At 41.9% G+C, this 20,671-nt stretch overlaps 1 protein-coding gene across 4 annotated transcripts in view; it reads right to left on the reverse strand.

Moving 5' to 3' along the window:
* Positions 1–3,115: 3,115 nt before the first annotated feature.
* The window catches only part of METTL16 (methyltransferase 16, RNA N6-adenosine), a 193,340-nt gene continuing 175,784 nt past the window's right edge, over positions 3,116–20,671 (reverse strand). For all 4 annotated transcript variants that reach the window (XM_073616698.1, XM_073616702.1, XM_073616699.1 and 1 more), the window contains exons 9-10: positions 4,990–5,163; positions 3,116–3,940 (exon numbers count right to left, since the gene is read on the reverse strand). In XM_073616698.1, the coding sequence (XP_073472799.1) occupies positions 3,311–3,940; positions 4,990–5,163 (804 nt within the window). In that variant the 3' untranslated portion in view covers positions 3,116–3,310. The remainder of the gene's footprint in view (positions 3,941–4,989; positions 5,164–20,671) is intronic.

A 20,671-nucleotide genomic window follows, 5' to 3' on the forward strand; every position in this document is an offset into this window, starting at 1 on the left:
ATGGGGTAATGTTTGGGGTAATTCCATTGTTTCGGTGCTCCAGGGCCTTCAAAAGTGTGATAGGTCTTTAGGAAATTGTATGTGTAATTTATGCTCCTAGAATGCCTGATGGTGCTCCCTGCCTGTTGGGCATCTCTATGTGGCCAGGCTGTGAAAAAGTCTCACACAAGTGGTATCGCCATACTCGGGATGAGTAGCAGAATGTATTTTGGGGTGTAATTGGAAGTATGCATATGCTGTGTGTGAGAAATAACGTGTTATTATGATAATTTTGTGTAAAGATAAATAAATAATAATAATTTCTTAATTTTCCCAAGTATTGTGGGAAAAAATTACAACTTCAAAAAACTCACTAGACTCTTACTAAATACCTTAGACTGTCTACTTTTCAAAAAGGGGTCATTTGGGGGGTATTTGTACTTTCCAGACATTTCAGGGCCTCAAGAAATTAGATAGGCCAGCAGTACACCAGGTGTGATCAATTTTCAGTGATTTGCACCATAGCTTGTAGACCCTATAACTTTCACAGAGACCAAATAATATACAATTATTTGGGTTATTTTTACCAAAGATATGTAGCAGTGTAAATTTTAGCCCAAATTTATGAACAAAAATTACTAAGGCCTCTTTCAGATGAACGATCCGTTCAGGTTCGCCTGACAGTTTTTTAGGCGGACCTGAACGGACCCTCCATAGACATCTATGGAGCGTCGGATGTCAGCGGTGACATGTCCGCTGACATCTGACCCGCTCCGATCCGAAAAAGTGTAAACGGAGGAAAAACCTACTTTTCCATCCATTTTCGGATCGGATGACGACGGACTCTACGGTCCGTCGTCATCCGATCCCCCATAGGGGATTGCGGCACTGTGACAGGTCCGACGCTGTGCAGCGACGGACCTGTCACCTGCCTGTTCAGCGGGGATCCACGGAGCGATCCCCGCTGAGCAAGCGGATGTTCACGGGGCGGATGTTCACGGGGCGGATCATCACGGATCCGTCCCGTGTGAAGGAGCCCTTATTTGCAAAAAAATTTTCATAGAAACAAAAAAAAAAAGTGTTTTTTTTTCTCAAAATTTCGCTTTTTTTTCACTTATGTCACAAACAATAAAAAAACCTAGTGGTGATTAAATACCACCAAAAGAAAGCACTATTTGTGTGAAAAAAAATGCAAAAAATTTAGTTTGGGTACAGTGTTGCATGACTGAGTAATTGGCATTCAAAGTGCAAGAGCGCTGAAAGCTGAAAATTGGTCTGGGCAGGAAGGGTGCAAAAAGTGCCCTGTATTGAAGTGGTTAAGCATGTTATACAGTGCTTGTGCTAAGTCATTTGGAACCCTGTAACACCTGAAATACATGGCTGATCCTGCCTGTTTATGTCCTCTCCTTTGTAAACTGACCACAATGTATCATGGCTGCTGAGCCCTGACACCGTGGTCAGTTTACACGCCTTCGTCATCCGCAGCCCTGCTCTCCGTCTCCTCTGTCCTCTCTCCCCCTCCCCTCCCTGCTTCTCAGCTCGTGACAGTGCCCACCCCTGCAATTCCTGCTGCTCAAATAACTTTCACATCATCATACCATGCCTTCTTTGTTCTAATCCTGTGTGCCCGTGTGAGTGATTTATAAAAAAAAAGCCTGCTATACCTCATATCACAGCTCTTCTCAGCAATCACACGATAGGCTGGCTATCTCTCTCCTCTCCTGAGTGACAACAGCGGGGGAATCTCAGCCCTGCCCGCTGCATCTGTCAGACGGGGAAAGGAGAAAGCCAGCCGACAGCAGGCTTTTTTCTATAAATAACTCACACAGGGGGACACAGGATTAGAACACAGAGGGGATGGTATGAAGATGAGAAGTGGCTTGACAACTACTTTATGCTTTAAACCTTGTCATTGACAGCCAAGCTTGGGGGGGGGGGGGTGTCTCTGGACATCATATAGTATGGGAGCAGGAAACAAACAGGACTTTTCCTAACTGACAGCAACGGAGAAAACTTGGCAGTCTGTCTATTCCGCTGAGGAAGATCCATAGTAGATCCAAATGGATATTGTCCTTCAAAGGCCACACAGACGAGATGCTTCTTAATCGCAGGTTCCATAGTCCAGCACTTTAAACAAAGTGTTCTCCACATGTTGGGACAGGACACCCATGTAGGAGATGAGGCAGGAAATCTCCAGCAGCTTAAAATTATAACCATTTGCTCCAAACTTTCTATGACCAAGTGATCAACTGCAGCAGCGGCAAGATCCCTTTTAAGGGACTTAAATCAATCAGCAAGGGTTTGACAAAGCAAAGTTGCAGCCAAGAGGGTGTGACGAATAAGGCCTGCCAGCAAGAACAGAGCTTTAGAGAGGGTTTCTAATCCTTTATTGGTTGAATATTTAAAGAATCCGAATCCACGGTGGAATTTCTTTTTTACACAGTCCTCTTTAAATAGGTACACAGTTTTTAAGCTTTTGGGGAATGAAAATTGTGCGTTTCCAGTCTCCATATAGGAAGACTTGGAACAGCAGGTACAGTAGGAAAGTCTTTGTCATCTTCGGGGCTATAAAGAACCCCAGACTGGGAATAGCGCTGCCAGAAGCAAGCAGCTGATTCTCTAGTTTTAAAATTATGCGCACCGCATCAATATGCGCTAAAATGGTCTCTATAAATTTAGGAGCAATGTCAGAAAACTGCAACTCCTCAGAGACAAGCTTCTCCGGTAAAGACTGGAGTGACTCAGAGTCTCATCAGCTGATGGCTCAGGTAGCTCAGATACAAAACCTCCATGGAAAGCTGCAGGAGCACATTTGTGGCCTCTGCGATCAGCAAATAACTTGGTGATTTGGGCCATTAAGTCTTCCATGCGTTATCCTGGGCTGACTTACAGTCTAAACCTCCTGTGGTATACTGTAACCTGAAGGTGACAAACTTCCTGTGTCAGTCAATAGAAGAGAAAGAAATAAAAATTCTTGAAATTAATTGTAAGCACCTGTACTGGCCAAGGGTTCCACACCTGACTCCAACAATTCTTACCCCAATACCACTATTTTAAATAGAATATTTTAAAATGGCAACTTTTTCTAGCAGATTTTTTACAGCTTCTAAGAATGAAGAGACCACAAACCACATGATTATAGCAAGTGATGCTTTATTCATCTGCTAGAATCACAAAGCATATGGCACAAATTGATCTTTATATCTGACAAGCTGAAGACCATGAGAAGTATAAAAGTATTGGTGTGAATGACCAAAAAGAATTTAATAATTGCATAAAAATGTCACAAATAAAGAAAAAAAAATAGATTTCTCTCTTCATGGATAAGAAGCTAGCTGCTTGCAAGTCTACAAAGTTGATTGCGAAGGTAGGTGCACAGCTGGTTCATTAAGTCCTTGTTTTGTCCCTCCACCCAGTACATTTCAACCAATACATTAGGAGCCTCCTTCTTTACATTCAGCAAGCATTTAAAAAGAAAAGGAGAACAATTGCCCTGAACTGGCTGTGACCCCTCTCCTGTAATCTGGTGCAGTTCTTTAGAGGAATCATGATCATCCGTTTCAGTATTCTGAGAGTGAGAGGTGTCCTTGGCTTCGTCAGATAATGCCAAGGTATCCTCCTCAATAGACTCTGGATTGGTATCTTCTGGATGTTGCATGGGGTCTGGATCGGAAGATGCAGATGTTGCACTACTGAAGTCTGGAGTAGATTTACTTTTCAGGGGCTCCTCAGGGGCTCCAGATGCCTCTGGTGTTTGGACAACTTGCCGTGAATCTACCTTTAGTGTTGGCGTTTCCATTTTGCTCATGTGCATGAAATCCTCCTCAGGAGCACGAGGCAACTCTTTAAGCTGTCTCATTTGGTTCCTTTTCTTTCTGCGGTTATGGACCCAGGAGTTTTCAATTGCTGTAAGAAATAAGCTCTCTTCTTCTTTCCCACAAGGCATAGATTTATGCTCAACCTATTGGATAAAGAAAATCAGGTTTAAATATCTCTACACACAATCTTAATTTGATACTTTATCCACCTGTGAAATACCCCCAATGGTGGTGCACTTAAACTGACAGTCATCCATAAGTTATTCTTCTCCCTATTTCGTTTTTTTTTTTTTCACTGTCGTTTTGTTTATTGACAGATTTTATCATTTCAGAACTTGTTACCACATTTGTAAGATTTGAAACTGATGCTTTATATCACTTTTTTTTGTTATGTTTACAACAAACATTTATTACATGAGAAAGGGATTATAAATATAGGAAAAGGAACCAAGAGCTGCACCTGCAGGCTCAAAAGAAGATTACAAAATATTGTATAAATATTTTTTTTTTGTCCAGATGATAATATTGTTAAGGGAAAAGGGCACATGTTCATCCGGATTAAACGAAAGACAAAAAAAAAAAAAAAAAAAAACCTTACATCCTTAGAACCCTAAACCCACAGTAAAACAGAGGAAGGCAAACAAAAACCTCAAGGTTGAAAAAAAAAATCCCTCCTGATCAAAGGTAATAGCATCAATAAGTCACACTGGTATTTCTTTTTTGCCTTTACCAACACAGCCTTTTTAACACCTTCTAATTAGTTTGCTAGGGCCAGCTCTAAACAATCCATTTTCTCTGTGGAGGTTAAACCTCTTTTCCTCCAGGCATAGAGCACTCCTTAATTTTCTGCAACATTTGCATTAGGAATGCTATATGGACCATTTATGTATTCACAAGATGATCATATCCACCTAAACGTGAATAATTTCAGTTTGTTTAATATTTCATCATAGTTGAAGTCCATCATGCCCCTAATTACATGTATTACTGTTCTCAGAAAACTGAACTGCATATTCAAGATGAGGTCATACTAATGCTTTCTACACAGCCAAAATTATTTCTTTCTCCCTTGATTCTATTCCTTTCTTTTTACTATTACAAAGATCTATTGCGCTTGTTCTGAAAGCTGCAGCTTGGCACTAGATGCCGTCTATGTCTTTTCTTGCTCACAGCTGTCCACAAAGGTTTTCACCTTTAGATCTGTAAGAATCTTTTTCAGAAAGCCTGTGACCACAGCCACATAGCTGGGAGTTGGGTTCTGGGAGCCATTCAATTTTTCCTTCAGCATTAGCACGGTGGTCTCCAGCACAGTAAACAACATGGGCTTGCGTGGCTTCTCCAATTTTCTTTTTTTGAAGGGTGGAGCCTGGAAATGAAAATCAGAACATTCAAAACTGCTAGCTTTTAAAGAATTTCTCGGATAACAACATGAAACATGAATAAAATTAATTATCTATAAAAAGAAATGGTTTACATTCTTTCAAGTGTGAAAACTGATGAAGATTGCAGTACAAATCTTTTCTATGAGTGTACAGCTGTAAAAGGGCCACTAGATGGTGCCAAAGAAAAGCATACCAAATACATGTTTCTTTCTCCACCCCATGCCTGCTCACAAACAAAATACTGCTATAAGCTACCGATGATTACAATATATAGACATAACTCCCAACTATCCCTGATTTCGAGGGACTGTCCCTGATTTGGAGCAATGTCCCTCTGTCCCTCATTCCTCCTCATTTGTCCCTCATTTTGGTCTGATCTATATAGTTGTATATAAAATGCACTTTTTATCTATCAAAAAGTGTTTTCCAGTGCTAAACCTTTCATCTGATTTCTAAATTGCTGCATCTGTGAATTCCAAAAGCCAATATAAAGGAATAGTAGTGGTAAAAAAAAGCACTTGTGGGTTCAACCAATCTTGTTTTTTTGTACAATTCTACTTTAAGGGGCATGGCAAGGGGTGTGTCCTACATACTTTTGCTGATAGGTGTCCCTCATTCCCTTCTCAAAAAGTTGGGAGATATGTATAGAGAAGGTCATACATGTTTACATACATTTTATGGTATACACTAACACAAGGAGTATAATGTATATAAACAGATAAGACATGTCAATGAAAAAAAAAAAAAAAAATCAATGAATGGCAGTCATCCTTGCCCTGTTAAAGTGCATTATGTACCAAACATTTTAATCCTAACCACAGGCCACTATTACACCAATCTATACACGGCAGGTTTTTGCACATGGCCACTTATTCAGTCCCATGTGGACAGAAACACATCCTGTGCCTTGCCTGCTAGAAAGTTTACATTAGCATTTACAGTTTGTCATGTTCTATCAAAGATGTGTACAACACCATCTAGAGGCAAACTCAGCTAGATTAACAAAAAGTCCATCAAGTTCTGACATGAAAAAAAAAAAAGAAAAAAGAATCCATCAGTGGTTGTCAGTGTGTAAGGTTATCAAGTGCCTTGACTGAGGTCTCTGACACCACCAAAGGGTCACACACAATGTTCACTATATGTAATGCTAGAGATCAGTGGCGGAACAACCAGGGTCGCAACAGTCACACTTGCGACTGGGCCCTGGCAAATCCCGCCACTGTAAGGGGGCCCCAAGACCGCACGAAAGACTTCTGGTCCGGCACCTGGTGTAGCGGCTGCTGGTTCTCTCACCTCTGATGGCTCCAGTGATTGGCTTGCAGCGTGTGTGGGGTGTTTCTGTTCCCACACGCTGTGATTACACTGTATGGCATCTCTCCCTGTGTCCCCCCTTCTGCCCACCCTTACACTAACACACGGACTGAAGTCCCCTCCCCCCTTTCCTCGGCTCGGATGTCAGAGAAAGGAGAAGGAGGGGGAGGAAAATGGACACAGCACTCAGCATCAACAGAACGGACATGCTGATCTAAGGTTTGTACTGAATCTTTATGCTTGGCACTGGCAGGGGAAGGGGAACTCAGAGAAGGGGCAAGTTGTCAAAGAAGAAGAATTGCAGTGATTTGAGGGGGATAAGAGGATGCTTTATGTGCTGGGGGGCACTTTGGGGTGGGAAGAAAACGTGTGATGGGAGGGTCAGATTTTTTTAGCACAATTTCTCTCCCCTCCCAAAGTGCCCCCTAGCACATAAAGCATCCTCTTATCCCCCCCAAATCACTGCAAGTATTCTTCTTTGATAACTTGCTCCTTCCCCCTTCTTTAAAGACAAACAGGCTGCTATTGAGGGGACAATCATGGTTTCTGGGATTCTGTGCACCTATGCTAGTGCCCCCGTCAGGCAAGTTAGTGGAGCCAAGTGCCTGAACTTTTTTTTGGCACTGGACCCCAAGACTCAGGGCCTGTTCACACCACAAATCATATAGGAACGCGCTGTGCTTTCCTTTGCAATTCACATGCCTTCCAGGTGCTGTGTGATTTCAGCCCTTTCATTTTAATGGGCTGAAATCTTGTCGGTCTGCACTGAGCATGTGCATGCACTGCTTTACAAAACGCACAGAAACTGGATCGCATGGTACTGTTGATCAAACATTGTGGTGCAGGCAAACACTGCATTTGTGACCTGCATTTTGGTAATCATTAATCCATTGCCACACATAAATATGCGGCCTCTCGGCACCTGGGCCTTGGCACAGATGAGGCCGCATATTTGCATGAATTGTGATCAGTAGTGATGTGCGCGCCTTGAGCACCCCCTTCACAGTTACCGGTGTCTAACTGAAAGCTCCCGATCACTGCAAGCAATCAGGAGTTTTCGGATCACATGACTACCAGGAGGCACAGCGTGAAGAGGTACGCCCATTGTAGATTGCTATGGCAGTGCATTTTGAAAGAAGTGTGGGAAATGCACACAAAACGCAGGTTTCCCTCACAGACCCTTAATCCGGATACACAGGATTTCATTTGTATCTCAGAAAGGTCCCACCAAAACCAGGACAGTTGGGAAGTATGGATTTGTATTAGAAGGGGAGATAATTTGTGTTTTGGGGGGTTTGTACTGAGAAAGGGGATTTGGGTAGTAGGATTTGTGACAGAACTGGGGAGAGTACTTATGCTGGCATAGGGGAAAGAGGATTCGTGCTGGGGAGGATTGGGGGGGGGGGGGGAGCAGATTTGACCCAGGATGAGGGGGTTCTGCTGGAAGGGAGGACCGGATCTGTGCTAGAGGTGGGGAGAGGATTTTTGCTGAGAGGGGGATTGGGTGGGGATGGATTGTTCTGGGGGGATTTGAAGAGACGTCCTTCATGTTGCACCCCATCACAAACACAGGCATAATGTGAAGGAGGTCCCAGCGTGGCTGTGGACAGTAGGGGTGGGGGTTGTATTGTGGAGGGGAGAGGGGTGGCAGGTGAATGGTGGAGTGGAAGAGCATCAAAAATCGAAATGCACCTTCGCCTGTGTAGACAAAAATTCTTGCATCGGCTCTTCTGTTACTGATAACTGCCTCCTGACTTGGCCCCCCCCACCACTCCCCACCCCTGCTAGCCCAATGCTGCCAGTCTGACATTCCAACCTCCATCAGTGTCCCCAATGTGAGCCACCTGCTGTCAGAGCTCTCCTCCTGCACCACTGCAGCTCATATTCCTGGAGTCGGCAATGGGTATGTTGGTTCTCATAGGTGATCTGCTCAGTGTCCGCTCACTGAGCCTGTCAGTAACATGCTGTTTAAAAGCCTTTCAGATGCTGGGAGTGCAGGTCTTACATGCCGGTAAAATCTATCACATTTATGGCAGTACCTAAATGCAGGTGGAACACGGAGGCAGAACTACCAGGGTTCACAAAAGGTGCACTTAGGACTTGGCCCTGATGTTCTACCACCATGATGGCAGAAAGGAGGCCGCTGTGAGACCCTAATAAAGGGCCCCACAATGAGAGTAAAGGGATCCAGGCCCAGGACCAGAGGTCAGGGGGGCCCTGAAAGTTGTAGTTACGCCTCTGCTAGAGATGACATTACAGCCAGAAATTGTAGTCAAACTAGAGGAAATAATGGTCAGAGACTGGACTTGTTACAGGTTTGATTGGAAACTGAAGACGTACTGCAGAAGACAGTAAGATTTGGTACATAATACATACGGTTAGTAGAGGTTACTGCTATTTCCTTTTACAAATCAATAATACTCCCACTATATGGGTCTCATGCCAAGTACCTAATGACCAAGGTCTTTACCTCTAGTTGCTTCACCCCCTCAAAGATTCATCCAATTTGCACCAATAAAGGGGAAAAAGTCCCCTTCGATCATTTAGATAATCACCTGGGTTCAAAGTTCTAGTATGTATTATCTAAGATCAAGTAGGAATCTATATTTTGGACTGTTAGAAACACACGCAACCATTTTTGAGAAGTTCAGTGCCTTGAAAAAGTATTCATACATCTTGAAATTTTCCACATTTTGTCATGTTACAACCAAAAATGTAAATGTATTTTATTGGAATTTTTCTGTGATAGACCAACACAAAGTGGCACATAATTGTGAAGTGGAAGTAAAATTATAAATGGTTTCCAAATTTTTTTTACAAATAAATATCGGAAAAGCATGGTGTGCATTTGTATTCAGCCCCCTTTACTCTGATACACCTAACTAAAATCTAGTGGAACCAACTGCCTTCAGAAGCCACCTAATTAGTAAATAGCTGTTCTGTGAAGCCCTCAGAGGTTTGTTAGAGAACCTTAGTGAACGAACAGCATCATGAAGGCCAAGGAACACACCAGACAGGTGAGGGATAAAGTTGTGGAGAAGTTTAAAGCAGGGTTAGGTTATAAAAAAAATATCCCAAGCTTTGAACATTTCACGGAGCACTGTTTAATCCATCATGTGAAAATGGAAAGTGTATGGCAAAACTGCAAACCTACCAAGACATGGCCGTCCACCTAAACTGACAGGCCGGGCAAAGAGAGCATTAATCAGAGAAGCAGCCAAGAGGTCCATGGTAACTCTGGAAGAGCTGCAGAGATCCACAGCTCAGGTGGGAGAATCTGTCTACAGGACAACTATTAGTTATGCACTCTACAAATCCGGCCATTAGGGTTGTCCCGATACCACTTTTTTAGGACTGAGTACAAGTACCGATACTTTCTTTTAAGTACTCGCCGATACCGATTACCGATACTTTTTTTTTAAATGTCACGTGACAGTGTTTTTTTTTTTTTTTTTTTTTAACAGTGCTTGCTTTTTTTGGGGGGGGGGGGGGGGGGGGGGGGGTGAACGGTGTATGTGTGTGTGTGTTTTTTTTTTTATTTATTTACAACTTTTATTTTTTACAATAATATTTTTTTCATTCTTTATTGTTTTTTTTTTTTTTTGTTTTTTTTTTAATCAGCCCTTTTGGGGGGCTTTGGTGAGATATCAGGGGTCTTAACAGACCTCTGATATCTCCCCCTTGAGACAGAGGATAGAGATTCCCCAGTCCCTTTCTCTGCAGCGTCAGCTGCACTGAGAATGAATGGAGAGAAGACAGCAGCTTCTCTCCATTCATAAACTGACACATTGTAATCACAGGAGATTACAATGTTTCAGTTATGTGAATGGACAGAGTCAGCTGACTCTATCCATACACAAAGGAAGGAGGAGGGGGACTGAGGAACGGAGGGGGAGAACGGAGGGAGACAGATAAGGAGAGAGGAACGGAGGGGACAGATAAGGAGAGCAGAACGGAGGGGACAGATAAGGAGAGCAGAACGGAGGGGGACAGATAAGGAGAGCAGAACGGAGGGGGACAGATAAGGAGAGCAGAACGGAGGGGGACAGATAAGGAGAGCAGAACGGAGGGGACACATAAGGAGAGCAGAACGGAGGGGACAGATAAGGAGAGCAGAACAGAGGGGGACAGATAAGGAGAGCAGAACGGAGGGGACAGATAAGGAGAGCAGAACGGAGGGGACAGATAAGGAGAGCAGAACGGAGGGGACAGATAAGGAGAGCAGAACGGAGGGGACAGATAAGGAGAGCAGAACGGAGGGGGACAGATAAGGAGAGCAGAACGGAGGGGGACAGATAAGGAGAGCAGAACGGAGGGGGACAGATAAGGAGAGCAGAACGGAGGGGACACATAAGGAGAGCAGAACGGAGGGGACAGATAAGGAGAGCAGAACGGAGGGGGACAGATAAGGAGAGAGGAATGCAGGGGACAGCGGAGAGGCACAGAGGAACGGAGGGGGCATGGAGGAGGATGCAGTGACAGTCAGCGGTGAGCGATCACCGCTGTGTCACTAAAGCTGGTGAAAGCCGCTGGGGGAGAATCTTGTAACTCCCCCACGCGCTGATCACAGCTGTCTTCCAGGTATCGGGGAAGCATTGGGAGCATTTGCCCAAGTACAAGTACTTGGGCAAATGCTCGGTATCGGTGCCGATACCGATACTAGTATCGGTATCGGGACAACCCTACCGGCCATTATGGAAGAGTGTCAAGAAATCCATAAGAAGTCCAGTTTTCAATTTGCGAGAAGCCATGTGGGGGACACAGCAAACATGTGGAAGAAGGTGCTCTGGTCAGATGAGACCAAAATTAAACTGTTTGGCCTAAAAGCAAAATGCTATGGTGTCCGTTTATGAAACAGAGAAAAGCCGTTATGCTGGTCTCTGGTGTGTACCGGTTTATGTAGCTGAGATGAGAAGCAGAGAACATGTTCTCTACCTCCCATCACAATACACAACAGTTCTGGGCAGTTTATAAAAAGTGAGATCTGAAGATCTCACTGGCCGTTACACTGAAATATCTCCCTCACAGATTCTCCAGCTCAGAGTTGGAGAATCTGGGAGAGAAGCTGGTGCGAATAGAGGAATAGAGGCTTCCTTCTTTCTATATATCAGCACCAGTGGGTTAAAAATTAATATAAACAATATATATATATATATATATATATATATATATATATATATATATATATTTATTGTTTATATTAATTTTTAACCCACTGGTGCTGAGGGTAGAGTGCACACGATCCAATGTAGCAGTGCTAAGCAATCAGGCCCTTCCACAGGCCATATATAGAAAAAATCAAATAGGATTGCTGCACTTAAAATTTATTAGAAAGAGACATCAGTTCAAGTTCTATTCAGTGTCAATACATAAACTGTTATTTACTCATGAGAAGAGAAGTGAATTTATACTGTATATATGACCAGCTATTTTAAAGAAAACGATAATGAATATCATTATTTTTGCAAGTTTAAACCAAAAAAAGGGGAAAAAATAAAACAGGGTAAAAATAGCTGGATATATATATATATATATATATATATATATATTCACTATATGTGTTTGTTCTTCTTTAGTGCATATCGAATGTAATGAGAAAAGCGATAGCACCTGATGACCCATGGTTCCACATATGTCCACATTTTTCTATTTGTTAATTAGCCTTATTGGCATTGAATGATTAATTAATTGATCCCGTATGAGAGAAAAATGTATATATATGCTTGTAAAGATCACCATTATTGTATGTGTCTTGTTCCGAAGAAGGTCGTTATCTGAACAGCCCGAAATCGTCATGCATTTGACACTGAATGGAACCTGAATTGATGTCTTTTTCTAATACATTTTAAGTGCAGAAATCCCATTTGATAATATATATATATATACACACACACACACACACACACACAGTCTCACAAAAGTGAGTACACCCCTCACATTTTTGTCAATATTTTATTATATCTTTTCATGTGACAACACTGAAGAAATGACACTGCTACAACGTAAAGTAGTGAGTGTACAGCTTGTATAACAGTGTAATTTGCTGTCCTCTCAAAATAACCCAACACACAGCCATTAATGTCTAAACCGCTGGCAACAAAATTGGGCCCAATTAGCCAGTTTCCCTGCCCGATGTCATGTGACTCACTAGTGTTACAAGGTCTCTGGTGTGAATAGGGAGCAGGTGAGTTAAATTTGGTGTTATCACTCTGACTCTCTCATACTCGTGACTGGAAGTTCAACACGGCACCTAATGGCAAAGAACTCTCTGAGGATCCGAAAAAAATAATTGTTGCTCTACATAAAGATGGCCTAGGCTATAAGAAGATTGCCAAGACCTTGAAACTGAGCTGCAGCACGGTGGTCAAAACCATACAGCGGTTTAACAGGACAGGTTCCACTCAGAACAGGCATCGCCATGGTCGACCAAAGAAGTTGAGTGCACATGCTCAGCGTCTTATCCTGAGGTTGTCTTTGGGAAATAGACATATGAATGCTGCCAGCATTGCTGCAAAGGTTTAAGGGGTGGGGGGTCAGCCTGTCAGTGCTCAGACCATACGCCGCATACTGCATCATATTGGTCTGCATGGCTGTCGTCCCAGAAGGAAGCCTCTTCTAAAGATGATGCACAAGAAAGCCCGCAAACAGTTTGCTGAAGACAAGCAGACTAAGGACATGGATTACTGGAACCATGTCCTGTGGTCTGATGAGACCAAGATAAACTTATTTTGTTCGGATGGTGTCAGGTGAGGAGTACAAAGACAAGTGTGTCTTGCCTACAGTCAAGCATGGTGGTGGGAGTTGCATGGTCTGGGGCTGCATGAGTGCTGCCGGCACTGGGGAGCTACATTTCATTGAGGGAACCATGAATGCCATCGTGTACTGTGACATACTGAAGCAGAGCATGATCCCCTCCTTTCGGAGACTGGGCCACAGGGGAGTATTCCAACAAGATAATGACCCCAAACACACCCCAAGTTGAACACTGCCTTGCTAAAGAAGCTGAGGGTAAAGGTGATGGAATGGCCAAGCATGTCTCCAGACCCAAACCCTATTGAGCATCTGTGGGGCATCCTCAAACAGAAGGTGTGGGAGTGCAAGGTCTCTAACATCCACCAGCTCTGTGATGTCGTCATGGAGGAGTGGAAGAGGACTCCAGTGGCAATTTGTGAAGCTCTGGTGAGAAACTCCATGCTCAAGAGGGTTAAAGCAGTATACAAGAAAAAGAACTGCTGCTCCAGGTGTACAAAGATAAGGTTGATTGGAGTATCTTGCAGAGTGCTAGCCCCGGCCCACCTCCGTGGGAAACTTGGAAAGAAGAAAGAAATGGCTGCACATCCAGAACTTCCGATTGCCTTTCATTTTGTTTCACAAACATAACACCAAAGACACCAAACTGTGGTCACGTAGACGCTTTTCACACATACATCTTGTTCTTAATCATTACTAAGCACAAGATATATGTGTGAAACGCGTCTACGTGACCACAGTTTGGTGTCTTTGGTGTCATCTTTGTGAAACAAAATAAAAGGTAATTGGAAGTTCTGGATGTGCAGCCATTTCTTTCTTCTTTCCAGGGTTAAGGCAGTGTTGGAAAAAAATGGTGGCCAAACAAAATATTAACACTTTGGACACAATTTGGACATTTCCACTTAGGGGTGTACTCACTTTGCCAGCGTTTTAGACATTAATGGCTGTGCGTTGAGTTATTTTGAGGGAACAGCAAATCTACACTGTTATACAAGCTGTACACTCACTTATTTACAAATGTGAGGGGTGTACTCACTTTTGTGAGATACTGTGCATATATATATATATATATATATATATATATATATATATATATATATATATATATACACACACACACATACAGTGCCTTGCAAAAGTATTCACCCCCTTGGCTTTTTACCTATTTTGTTACATTACAGCCTTTAGTTCAATGTTTTTATCAGAATTACATGTGATGGATCAGAACACAATGGTCTAAGTTGGTGAAGTAAAATTAAAAAAATATATACATAAAACTATTTTTCAGAAATAAAAAAAAAAAGATAATTGGCATGTGCGTATGTATTCACCCCCTTTGTTATGAAGCCCATAAAAAGCTCTGGTGCAACCAATTACCTTCAGAAGTCACATAATTAGTGAAAGATGTCCACCTGTGTGCAGTCTAAGTGTCACATGATCTGTCATTACATATACACACCTTTTTGAAAGGCCCCAGAGGCTGCAACACCTAAGCAAGAGGCACCACTAACCAAACACTGCCATGAAGACCAAGGAACTCTCCAAACAAGTAAGGGGCAATGTTGTTGAGAAGTACAAGTCAGGGTTAGGTTATAAAAAAATATCCAAATCCTTGATGATCCCCAGGAGCACCATCAAATTTATCATAACCAAATGGAAAGAACATGGCACAACAGCAAACCAAACAGAATAAAAGTCCAGATAACAGCAATCGGAGTTAAAAGTGATCACAGTGAGAATAGCGTGGTACCAGAAACAAATAGCTAATCGCAACCCGACATGTTTCGGACTAGAGGTCCTTCTACTGGGGCATATATATCAATATGCCCCAGTAGAAGGACCTCTAGTCTGAAACATGTCAGGTTGCGATTAGCTATTTGTTTCTGGTACCACGCTATTCTCACTGTGATCACTTTTAACTCCGATTGCTGTTATCTGGACCTTTATTCTGTTTGGTTTGCAATAAACCTGTTTTTATGGATTTAAGCACTATGTGGGGTCTTCTCCTTTTGCATGTCCCTACACTGGCTGAGTGAAAGTTATACCTTTTGGCCATACATTTGCCGGGGAGGTGTCTACATCTAGACTCAGAAGATCCGACTTCCCCAGGTCGTTTATGATCGCCACAAAGGAACCAGTGGAACCTGCCGCACACGCCTCTCCATTAAGCATCCATCTGGATCGGTTGATCCACAAGCCTGTATGACACCTAGCCATATGGCAAACGTGTCCACCTGTTCCGGTAAGCGTATTTGCTCCTACTATTTTTCATCTGGGGACACAGAGTACCGGATTATTACCTCTGTGACCTGCATGGCATCCTTGACAATTTTCACGTTTATTTAGAACACATATTGTTTACATTATTGGACATCTATATGACTAGAATGTTTACTCAGTTGGACATTCATATGGTCATGAACTGCAATTTCATTCTATGAGAATCATTTTTTTTCTACATATGGCTTTCACACCATCACGTTGCATGTTTGATTGTTACACATTTATAATGTGTTAGCCAATATTGATATTTATGTTTAGCGCTGCATTTTTATTCTAGTACTTTTCACATTGTCACGACATTGTTGATGCTGGCTGCTATATTTGTTATTTAATTTCTTTTTTATAGTAGCGCAACAATATCTGAATTTTATTCTTTGTTCTCACAACAGCAAACCTGCCAAGAGGCGGCCGCACACCAAAACTCAAGGACCGGGCAAGGAGGGCATTAATCAAAGAGGCACCACAGAGACCTAAGCTAATCCTGGAGGAGCTGCAGAGTTCAACAGCTGAGACTGGAGTATCTGTACATAGGAAGACAATAAGCCGAACCTTCCACAGAGTTGGGCTTTATGGCAGAGTGGCCAGAAGAAAGCCATTACTTTCAGCAAAAAACAAATTAGCACATTTTGAGTTTGCAAAAAGGCATGTGGAAGACTCCCAAAATGTATGGAGGAAGGTGCTCTGGTCTGATGAGACTAAAATTGAACTTTTTGGCCATCAAAGAAAACGCTATGTCTGGAGCAAACCCAACACATCACATCACCCAAAGAACACCTTCCCCACAGTGAAACATGGTGGTGGCAGCATCATGCTGTGGGGATGTTTTTCAGCACTCGGGACTGGGAAACTGGTCAGGGTTGAGGGAAAGATGGATGGTGCTAAATACAGGGATATTCTTGAGCAAAACCTGTACCACTCTGTGTGTGATTTGAGGCTAGGATGGAGGTTCACCTTCCAGCAGGACAATGACCCCAAACACACTGCTAAAGTAACACTTGAGTGGTTTAAGGGGAAACATGTAAATGTGTTGGAATGGCCTAGTCAAAGCCCAGACCTCAATCCAATAGAACATCTGTGGTCAGACTTAAAGATTGCTGTCCACAAGCACAAACCATCCAACTTGAAGGAGCTGGAGCAGTTTTGCAAGGTGGAATGGGCAAAAATCCCAGTGGTAAGATGTGGCAAGCTCATAGAGACTTATCCAAAGTGACTTGGAGCTGTGATAGCCACAAAAGGTGGCTCTACAAAGTATTGACTTTAGGGGGGTGAATAGTTATGCACATTGACTTTTTGTTATTTTGTCCTATTTGTTGTTTGCTTCACAATAAAAAAAAATCTTCAAAGTTGTGGGCATGTTCTGTAAATTAAATGATGCAAATCCTCAAACAATCCATGTTAATTCCAGGTTGTGAGGCAACAAAACTTGAAAAATGCCAAGGGGGGTGAATACTTTTGCAAGGCACTGTATATATACATATATATATATATATATATATATATATATACATATATATATATATATATATATATATATATATATATATATATATATATATATATATATATGATCATATTCATATGTCTATACATGTTCTTTTAAACTTTGGCTTCACTTTTTAAACTCGGCTGCACTATAATCTCACAATATTTTACGAGATTACAGGCAGTCCATCCACTTTTACATGGATCTGGGATGTTTTCAGAAAAACTTCTCCTCTGTTCTCCCTCTGAGAACAGAAGTTCTCAGATTCATAAACAGGTTGCAGAGGAGATAATTTTCCTCAGAGAAGTGAATTGAGAGAAAACTACTCAGTTTAATAAACGTACACCAATGTGTGGTGGAAAACACTGCACATCACCCTGAACACACCATCCCCACCGTGAAACTTGGTGGTGGCAGCATCATGTTGTGAGGCTGTTTTTCTTCAGCAGGGACAGGGAAGCTGGTCAGAGTTGATGGGAAGATATATGGAACTAAATACAGGGCAATCTTAGAAGAAAATCTGTTAGAGCCTGCAAACGACTTGACTGGGGTGGAGGTTCACCTTCCAGCAGGACAACGACCCTAAACATACAGCCAGAGCTACAATGGAATGGTTTAGATCAAGGTACATATTAATGTGTTAAAATGGCCCAATCAAGATCCATACCTAAATTCAATTGAGAATCTGTGGCAAGACTTGAAAATTGTTTACAGATGTTCTCCATCCAATTTGACAGAGCTTGAGCTATTTTGCCAAGAAGAATGGGCAAACATTTCACTCTCTAGATATGGAAAGCTGGTAGAGACATACCCAAAACGACTTATACAAAGTATACACCCAGGGGGGGCTGAATACAAATGCATGCCATACTTTTCAGATATTTATTTGCAAAAAAATGTTGAAAACCATTTATCATTTTCCTTCCACTTCACAATTATGTGCCACTTTGTGTTGGTCTATCACATAAAATCCCATAAAAACACATTTACGTTTTTGGTTGTAACATGACAAAATCTGGAAAATTTCAAGGAGTATGAATATTTTTTCAAGGCACTATAATTCAATGAAAATGCTAGAATCATTTACCGTGGAACACAATTCAACACTTAATATCATCTGTACAAGGTAAAAATGCCATCCCTTCTGTTCTCTTCTCATTAGTAAATAACAGTTTATTTATTCTTTTCACATAGTGGAGGTCCTCCATGTCCCTAGTTTATGTGCTGTAGCTGCTGTCCCTTCACCTTGACCAGTTCCACAACATTTTTATTTTTCTGAACTAGTGCCCAAAACTTGAGTATGCACTGCAGATGCAGGTCTTACCAATGCTTTCTACAGGAACAAAATCATTTCTTTTTCTGTGGCATTTATTTCTCTTAATACAAGAGAGTATATTTCTGGCTTTAGAAACTGCATATTGGCATTGCATGCTATCATTATGTATATTATTTATAAGGATGTCCAGCTCTTTCTCCAGAAATAATTCATCCAATTGTACCCATGACTCTACATTAATTCACAATAAACATATGTCAAAAAGCCAAAACGCTGCTTTGGATGGGGGTGCAGAAGGTTAGAACTCCTGTCAGGTTCTTACTGCTATACAGAGCTCCATTAGAAAGATTTTCCCTAATTTTTCTGTCCTACCGACGACAGGCGGTAAGAAGAATTCTCCAACAGCTATACAGACTGTGATACTTTTTTTGTTCCTTGTCAGCCTCCATACCCGTATGTTGCGAGGTTGAAGGGGTTATACCAGCAGCTACAGGCATTATCCCGGTATCTTTTGTTTTTCAGCCGGTGATGCAGTTTAACGTAAAAGCAGTTCTAGCCGCTGGAGCTCTTTTACAGGAGGCAGAAAGGGGTCCTTCCGTCGCCTTCCTGTCCCATTTTTTAAAGTACCCCCATCCCCCCGTACTCACATGCAAAGGCAAACCCACGCGTTGGTCCCACACTCATATGTAAACATGTATCTAGCACCAGACCTGTGTAAATCTAAAGTGATAACCTGCCGTTTTCAACCCCATGTAGGGCACCAATCCCCCACGCCTGACTGGTTATCTATGATGTCCTTGACAAAATTCTGTAACACCCTACACTTATCTGGCCAGATACATAGAGCCCCCATGACTTTTGAGGGAATGTATGGTCTTTCTCAGGTCCCTAGGCATACTTTATATCTAATATACAAAGAGATTCTTTCTCATACATATAACACCTTGCCCACCTATACACGAAAATAGTCCAGAGACCTAGAGTCTCACAAGTCTTCGATATCCAGTTTCACCCAGGAGAAGAACTACAAATTGTTCTCTAGATGGTACAGAGATCCAGTTACTGTTAACAGAATTTTCCCCAACTCTCCCGATACTTGCTGACGGAGGAAGAGGAACCTACCTCCATGTTTGGTGGGAATGCGGTCGAGTTCACCCTTTCTGGAAACTGATTTTTGAGGTTTATAACAAAATGTATTTTGACTCTTTCACCCCTTTCCCCTAAGGTGGCCCTCCTATCCATCCTACCGGGCCCAGCTAAATCACACAAAATGAACCTCCTCAAATTTTTTTTATGTTGGCAGCACGTCAACTGATCACAAAGTTCTGAAAATCAGAGGTTGTTCCCCCCTCCATAAGTGGATTGACATCCTCAATGATGGCATGCTCATGGAGGAGATGCAGGCTAGAGAGAGTGACACTTGGAACAAACACCTCCAACTGTGGTATATCCAGCTCCATTATTCTTCCTCAGATAAACTTCTACGCAGACTGTCTTTATGAAGAGTCATCCTTTGGTCTGGATTTCCATGCCTTAATTATCCCCAGAGAATGGGGACCTTGTGTGGTAGAGATCACACTACTATTAGTCGCTTTCCAGCAACTACGTTTAGAGTTCAATGTGATTTATGTCAGATACACTGTACATGTTTTTCCCTTACCCTCCCTTCTTTCTGTTTAATGACTTCTGCGCCTACCCACGCAGAAATCACAACTCTTTTTGGTACGGTTTACAATTTTGAGGATTATTACTTACATCTGTATATTTTCATGTTATGTGCCAAACGTTGCGGTATTTGTTTACCACTGTTCTCCCTCACCCTTTTCTTCATTTTGTATCCCCTATTGTTTTACTTGAAAACGAATAATACAAATATATTCAAGCATAAAGTAGTAACCTGTAAAAGGTTTTTAAGCGTGGTATATGGATAATTTAATGTATCGTAGTTTGTCATCATTCCACTGACATGCGCAGTTTTAAAGTGCGACGTGTTTGGTATCTATTTACTCGGTGTAACATCATCTTATGTATTTTACCAAAAAATGGGTATTGTATGGTGTTCTTGTGCACTAAAATTCAGTAAAGTGTTTTTTTTTTTCAAAACAAACTACATTTGAAAAACTGTTGTGCAAATACCACGTACGGCCTCTGCTTAAAAATATATTTAATGTTTGGGGGTTCTAAGTAATTTTCAACCAAAAAAATGTAGATTTTTACATATACAGTCATGGTCAAAAATATTGGCACCCTTGCATTTCTTTTAGATAATACAGCACTTCACCCAGAAAATTGTTGCAATTACAAATGTTTAGGCATTCTCATGTTTATTTCTTTTGTTTGTATTGGTATGACACAAAAAAGTGGAGAAACATTAAGCCAAATCTACCAC

This window comes from Aquarana catesbeiana, linkage group LG02 (genome assembly GCF_042186555.1).
Source record: "Aquarana catesbeiana isolate 2022-GZ linkage group LG02, ASM4218655v1, whole genome shotgun sequence".
NCBI classification, from domain to species: Eukaryota; Metazoa; Chordata; class Amphibia; order Anura; family Ranidae; genus Aquarana; species Aquarana catesbeiana.